Raw genomic sequence first — 6,987 nt, 5'->3', positions numbered from 1 at the left:
AATTAGCATAACGCTAACGCTGTGACAAGAGAACAATAAGGACTGACAGCGTTCAGACTAATGCTTCATCCCAGAGTCTCCACAACAGCAGCGTCTGTCCCTAAAGTTTGCAGCCACCACAGCGTGCTTCCCCTGGCTAAGCACACGTAGTCCGTGCCTAATGCTTCCCCAAGCCTTGGATTAATGAAACACAAGTCAACAGTTTCAAGATGCATTACCCTCTGCTACCAAACCTCCCCGGCTTAGGGTACGCAACAGCACCGGCCGCTTTGCCTGCGAGCGGCCACCGCCTCCCTCGGCCCCCGGGCAGCGGGGGAAACGCCGAGGGCGCTGCCCCGAGGGGCCGGCAGCGCCCCGAGGGCAGCGTGCGCCTCTGCCCAGCCGCTTCGTCCTCGCTTTCGCCGTGCACCGCTCGCAGCAAGACGCAGCAACGTTAAAAGTTAAACGGGACAGCGTCAAGTCCAGTCTGACCCCCGAGTTTAAAAACTCTCGGCAAATCTGCGGCCACGACAGCGCCCGCAACTTGACTGGGACTCGGGGGCGGGTCTGCCTTCCAAGAAATGAACACTGCCCGGGCTGCGCGGAACAACGAAAGAAAACCAAGCGCCCCTGGGCCGGCGGCGGGGCGGGCGGCAGCCGCTCCTGCCTCCCCCGCCTGAGGGAGCGCGGAAGAAGCCGAAAAACGGCCGCGGCGCCAGGGGCGCGACACGGCGGCGCCGCGGGCCGAGCGCTGGGGGGTCCCGGCCGCCGCCCCCCCCGGAGCCCCTCACGCCCTCCCCGGCCGGCCGCTCCTCAGCCACGGCGGCGGTGACGGGCTCTGCAGCCGCGGCGGGCACCACCGCACCGGCGCCCCCGCCCGTGAGGGAGCGGACCGGCGGGCGGGCTGCCGCGGGGTACCCCGGCTCCGTCCCGCAGCCCTGCCCGCCGGGGTCCCCATCACGCCCGCCGCCGCCGCCGCCCCCCCCCCCCCGCGCCGGACAGGGCTGGCGGGTGCCGGGCTGCAGCCACCAGTTGCGCTTCCCGCCCCGGACGGCTCCGGTACCTCAGCCAGGATAGGATGAGGAGTCTCGTCGCTGCAAAAGCCCTCTCGCAATGCAACAAGTGCCCACCCACCTGGGAGCGGGGAGGAGCAGGGGCGGGCGCCGCGCGCGGTCGGTCGCGCCGCCGGTGCCGCCGCGCTGCGCTCCCGGCGCCCCAGCTGCCACTCAGCGCGCCACACGCGAAACGCGAAAGCAAGCCCGCCCCGCGGCCGCACTCGTTTGAGCCGCCCGGGACGCCGTACGCTCGGCCGCTACCATCCCGCCGCCCCGCGCAGAAACAGGGGTGCGCCGGATCGCCTCCCGCCCGCCCGCCGTGCCGGCCCGCGGGGCGACGGGGCGCCTTCCCCCGCCTCGCCGCACTGGTAGCGCCCGCAGCCGTGACGGGAGCGCGGAGGAGCCGCCGCGGTAGGAGTCGCCGCTCGGGGCTGGGTCCCCTCCGTGCCGCGGCCGGGCTGGGAGCCGCCTCGCCGCCGTAGGGCGGGATCGCGGGCGAACTCCCGGGGAGGCCCGGCCCGGCGGGCGAGGCCTCAGCCTCAGGCTGCGGCTGCCGCGGCCCTATAGCCGCCTCTTAGGCCAGCTCCAGGCCTGTTTCTGCCGGCCGCGGGGCAGGGGTAGCCCGCTGCCGGGCTCGGACGCTGGCCGGTTTTACCAGCCAGAGGCTGCTGGGGCTCCAGCTGCCGGCAGAGCGCCGCTGCCCGCCGCCGCGCTCGGAGCGGCCTGGCGCGGGAGTCGTGCGGCCCCGCCGTCGGTGGTGGAGCGCGACCCGAGCCGCGCCGCGCCGCTGGAATCGGCACCGCCGTAACGCGGCCTCCTGCCTTGCTTACCGTCACGTAGTCTGCCGAGCTGCCGTCTGGCACTCGTGCAAGTTCTCAATGTCCCTTCTGATATTTGAATATGGTATTTAGTCATTTTGCAGAGGTGTGATACTGTGTTTTTTAATGTTACAGCCACAGTGCAAAGATGATCATCCCAGTCAGATGTTTCACATGCGGCAAAATAGTTGGAAACAAGTGGGAAGCCTATCTTGGCCTTCTGCAAGCAGAATATACAGAAGGGTGGGTATTATTTCTGTATGTTCTTTGACTCAGATTTTAGATGAGATTGCACAATGCGTAAGATGATACACATAAGTGCAGGATCGTGGCGTTACGAAGTAGCTGTGAAGAGGCTAAAAACCACAGATACATTTGGACGCTGTTTAACCAGAGGTTAGAAATTGCAATAGGTAAGAAAGCGCTCATTTCCCTGCTGAATCTTTCTGGGTAGGAATGTGGAAGTTGCCAAGTCATAACCTGTATACCCAAAACAGTCTCAAATGTTTAACTCTGTGTGGAACAGGAAGGAAAGGCATAAGTAGTACAGGCAACTTTAACACCCATGTGTTTTTTTTAAAGGGGAGAGAAACAAGTAGTTACAAGTGTAAGAAGCAACTAACATTGTTAACAAGAAACCCTTTTAGCTTTTCTTAAAAACATTTCACATTCCCTACCCAGAATTGCTAAACTTGTTTGAAAGCACTGGTTTGCTGGGGGGAAGGGGAGGTTTAACTGTTCTAGATACCTGACTGATAGTCCTAACAACTCTATTTTAAGAAGTCTGTGCGTGCTTTGCATAGCCATAATGGTCTTTTAATAGTTCAAGGAGGGTCTAGCTGTGGTAGGACTACTTCAGAAGGGTTTGAGAAGGTAACTCAGGAGAAGTATTTACATTGTTACCAAGTTTAAGTATGAAGAAAAAAAACCCATGGATGTTTGCAATTCAAAGGAGTGAAAAAAAAAATTAGGATTTTGAGAGACTTGTAGAAAGAAAAGAGTATTTGCTCTGCGTTCAGATGACTAGGGTTACTAATAGGTTTTTAAATGGACTTTGTATATTAACAACACAGATTTCACTGCCTTTTCTCTAAAGTAAATCTGAAAACATTGGTATGGTTTAGGATACTATTTTGTCAAATGTTAAACAGTGGAGCACAGAACAAACAGGGAAGGAAACCTTTGTTTTTTAAGCCTCATCTAAACTTGTAGGAAGTTGTGATTATTCTCTGTGCTTCTCACTGCTTGATGTGGAGTTTGCAGGGGAAAGATGTCCTGTCCCCCCACCATTTATCAGTTTCATTAAAAACTGTCCAGTGAAAATCATTCAATACTTTTCCTAAATCTCATTAGGTCTGTGAGTGGCCTTTTTAGAGTGCATTTACATCCCAGAACCTGTAAAACGTAGCAGAGTAGAATATTGCAGCTGCTAAACTAAAGGTATTTGGAAAGTTCCTACAAAAAAATATTTTTTTCCTTTCATTTATGGAGTTAAAAGCATTAAAATAGTACGGGTTGCTAATCGTTTCTCACTAATACTGCAATTTACCAGAGCTATTCTGGTAGCACTTCTGACTTATTTTCCAAGTATTACATTTTAATATTTTTCCTGTCTCCATTATTCCTCTGCTTTTGTATGGGACAGGAAGATGTACGTTGTTATTGATAAATGCTCACCGGAAGACGACTGCTGTGGTCACTGGTGTGGTTCTGGGATGCCTGTTCAAACTGATGCAGTTATGGTATTGTAAGATCAGAAGCAGAGTTTACAGATATCGAACAGTGAAAATCTTACAGTGCAGTGTCAGAATCACTGTTCATAGTGACTTAAGAAATGGATGGACAAAATGGAAGAAATAAACTTGTCTAAACAATTTGTGGTTAAAAAAGACCCACACCTTTCTGTTTGTCCCTTAAAATTGCTCTTTTTCCACAAGTTCTTTGAAGCTAAAGGAAAAGGGAAATACAACTGAAGTTGTTTTAGCTGAAATGTATGGTATGACTTCTAAAGTTGTGATTAATGCTAGTATTTTGCATCTCTGATAACTGCATTCAGTTCAGAACTTTTCAGATAGCTCTTAAAACTTACATATCAACAGACTTCAGATGCTTTTGTTCTCAAGTGTTTTAGAAAGTTTAGATATCATGTGATATTATTTATAAACATTCTTTTTTAAAAAATACACTGTTCACATACTTCTCTTAAATAACTTTTGCAGGTGATAGTCCTAAAACGAATAGCCCTGCTATTTAAGCCCTTAGAAGAACAGTTCTTAGAGGTTCTTAGAAGAAGAACAGTTCTTAGGAGAACTGTTGATAGGTACAAGGACTAATTGATGTCATCAGAGAAGCTGCTGGAGTTTGACTCCATGCAGTTAGACTGTACTGCTTGAAGCCAAACAACCTTTTACCATGGTCCAGCTTACGCAGAGGCTTCCTTTCAGTCGTTTGTGCTTCAGAAAAGTATCTATCAGCTTCTTCCTACAGGAGAATTACAGGTTTCAGGAAATGATATTTGTTTTAAGCAAACGCTGGATTGTTGCACTGCATCATATAGATCTAAAGACCCAAGATCAGTCGTATTTCATGGATGTCAAATTCTGAAAGGAGTATCAGACTGGCTTTGTGGTTAACAGGTTGGTGCTAAAGAGCTTGGATAGTATCACTTATCTTTGAGACGTCTGATAGCCATAAGCATTGAAAACACATGCAGTGGTTTAAGCTAGGATGACTCATACATTCTCTACCCAACTGTAAGAATCCCGAGCAGTCAATCAGAAGGAATTAAGACTGTAAAACACAAATTTCTTGTTGAGCAGTCTGTACATCCTTATTTGTATATTTGTGGAAAACAGGTTGTATAACTGAATGCCTTCTTATATGGGAACTGGAAAGGATTTTAGCCTTCCTCAGAATTAGCATCCCATCCATATGTGAGGTAGCTTGCATTTTGAGTTATTTTAGTTTCTATATATCTCTCACACTTCTAACATGGCTTAGATCACAAATTTATCTTGTGAAGTAGGCAAGTATCATCCTCAGTTTACAGAAATGTTGTGTTGTAATGGTGCTTAGAGATGCTAACAATAGCATGGATAGCAATGCTTAGAGATGCTATTCCTTATTCCTGTGTCAGGAGACTGTCCAGTGCCTTCGTGCTGCCTTCTACCATACAACTAGCAGGAGCTGTAGCCAGCACAGGTAACTACGGACTCTCCAGGATTTTAAGAGGAGTGGAAATTACTTCCCACGTTTCAAAACTATGTTCCTGTTACCACATTCACACCTCTTGATTGATCGGATTTTTAACCAGATCAGGTCCTCTCTTTTCTACAGACTGGTGTTTGTAAAAGGAAGACCGAGTTACTGTAACTAAATAATTGAGGTTAGAAATCTACCATATTTCGAGTCTCTTTCCAGCTGCAAAGACTAAAATTTTATTTCCAGAACCAAAATACTTGCATCTCGCTTAACCTTGCTGTTTCATGACCAAATATGCCCTCAAGAGTGCGGTGGTTCAGAAGAGGAAATTTGTAAGAGTTAGTCTGTTACAGTTCTGTTCCTATGGGAGTTTGGCAGACTTGCCTCTGAAAGTTCGGTAGTTGTGTCAGCTAGACACCATCTTCAACAGAAGATCATGTGGTCTTGCAGGCCAGAGAAGAAGCAAACACCCTGTCAACAGCAGTAAATGGAAAAGAACATTAACAGCACATGCTAAATTTCTATTTCTTAGTTTGAACTGCAAACAAGTTCTCCTCTATGACTAAGCTCAAAGTAATCAGTATGTTGCTTAGGAACACTTAGAAGTGGTTCTGACTCATTTCATCCTTTTTTTTTTTTTTTTTTTTTTATTGTTGTTCTTGTTCATTAATAGAGATGCCCTGGATGCCCTTGGTTTGAAGAGATACTGCTGCCGCAGAATGCTCCTAGCCCATGTGGATCTGATTGAGAAGCTTCTGAATTATGCACCCCTGGAGAAATGAGATGAAAAAAGTACCATGCTGCAAGCCATGCGGAACGTATCTCTGCTTCTAAACTTGAAACTGGACTTCAGGCAGTAAAGGATGAAAGCCACCTGTAGTGCAACCATTGAGAGATTTTTACTTTCTGGAGAAAATACTGCCCCGAGCCACTAACCTCTTTCAAGGAAATGAAGTAAAGATGAAGTCCACTTAATCAAGATTTGGAGATTAAATTAAAAGTTTGGATGCTTCTTTTTAAATCTGTGTTTGCAGTTGTTTTGTGAACTTTTAGATGCTTCTGCTAGCAAAAATAAATGTTTGTTCATGTAGAAAAAAATATTATATTTCATAAAAATGTTGAAATAAAGGAGGTATTTCCTTGTAGCCTTCCTACAGTTTCTGGATAGAGTTAAGTGTATGCTTGCCTCTTGCCATTTGCTTGTGCTGGTTACTTTGAGGTAACCTTCACAAGCCTTGCACCTCAGTGTTTTGTTCCGGCAGGAGAGCACAGAGCGCTCTCCGTTTGGCCAGGCACTGCCACACCACACGCACAGCACAACGTGAAGCCAATGAAATGACTAACAAGTGGAAAGCTTGCATGTGTACCAGCTACAGAGCGGTGCAGGTGCTTGGCAAGATCAAGACTTCGATCCTCTTCACACTAGCATGCGTAAATTCTCACATCCGATGCTTTCCGTGGGAACACTCGTACATGTTTTACCTAAATGAAGGGCACTGCACCATCTGAATCACTGTTTTTTATAACACAGCAGCCCCAGTGTTTTGTAAGAACTGGAGCAGAGACCGCAAGTTGACTTTAACTGCGGTGGAAAGCGCACTCTGCTAGCTCCAGCGCTGAGAGACAGGCACTGACCCTGCCAAAAGGTCTCGCCTTCCTATTGCACTATTGGCTTCAAAGCTGGGCCACGTTTCACGCTGTTCTCTGACATCCAGAAAATACATCGTTCCGGGTGGCGTGTGCACAGGCAGACACGCCCACCTTACCTGAAAACGAAGGAGGCCAATGCCTACGTCTGTGCATGCTCGGGATTCTGTTCACATGCAGCGTTAGCCCGTATGCAAACGTAGGACAAATCCTTGTTACAGCAGCCTTGTAGAAAACAGGCTGGAACAGGTGATAATCCCTTAGCTTGCAGGCTGTTATTCCTCGGT

At 48.6% G+C, this 6,987-nt stretch overlaps 1 protein-coding gene across 3 annotated transcripts; it reads left to right on the top strand.

The window, feature by feature from the left end:
* Positions 1-1,241: 1,241 nt before the first annotated feature.
* On the top strand, positions 1,242-6,198 carry POLR2L (RNA polymerase II, I and III subunit L). 3 transcript variants are annotated; one of them, XM_082317360.1, is made up of 3 exons: positions 1,242-1,323; positions 1,988-2,095; positions 5,727-6,198. In XM_082317360.1, the coding sequence occupies exons 2-3, from the start codon at positions 2,001-2,003 to the stop codon at positions 5,833-5,835; spliced, it is 204 nt and encodes a 67-aa protein (XP_082173486.1). In that variant the 5' UTR covers positions 1,242-1,323; positions 1,988-2,000; the 3' UTR covers positions 5,836-6,198. The 3 variants fall into 3 exon arrangements, with proteins under 3 accessions (XP_082173486.1, XP_082173485.1, XP_082173487.1); XM_082317359.1 differs by having other exon boundaries at positions 1,315-1,445; XM_082317361.1 differs by lacking the exon at positions 1,242-1,323 and adding an exon at positions 1,494-1,512.
* Positions 6,199-6,987: the final 789 nt, after the last annotated feature.

The sequence above is a fragment of the Platalea leucorodia genome, assembly GCF_965183815.1.
Source record: "Platalea leucorodia genome assembly, chromosome: 7".
Lineage (NCBI taxonomy): Eukaryota > Metazoa > Chordata > Aves > Pelecaniformes > Threskiornithidae > Platalea > Platalea leucorodia.
This window is presented reverse-complemented; position numbering and strand designations above follow the sequence as displayed.

Bases quoted from the DNA above. Each gene is read 5' to 3' on its own strand.
- POLR2L (XM_082317360.1), top strand. From the start codon at position 2,001: ATGATCATCCCAGTCAGATGTTTCACATGCGGCAAAATAGTTGGAAAC. The intron at 2,096-5,726 runs GTGGGTATTATT...GTTCATTAATAG, and splicing joins CAAGCAGAATATACAGAAGG to AGATGCCCTGGATGCCCTTG.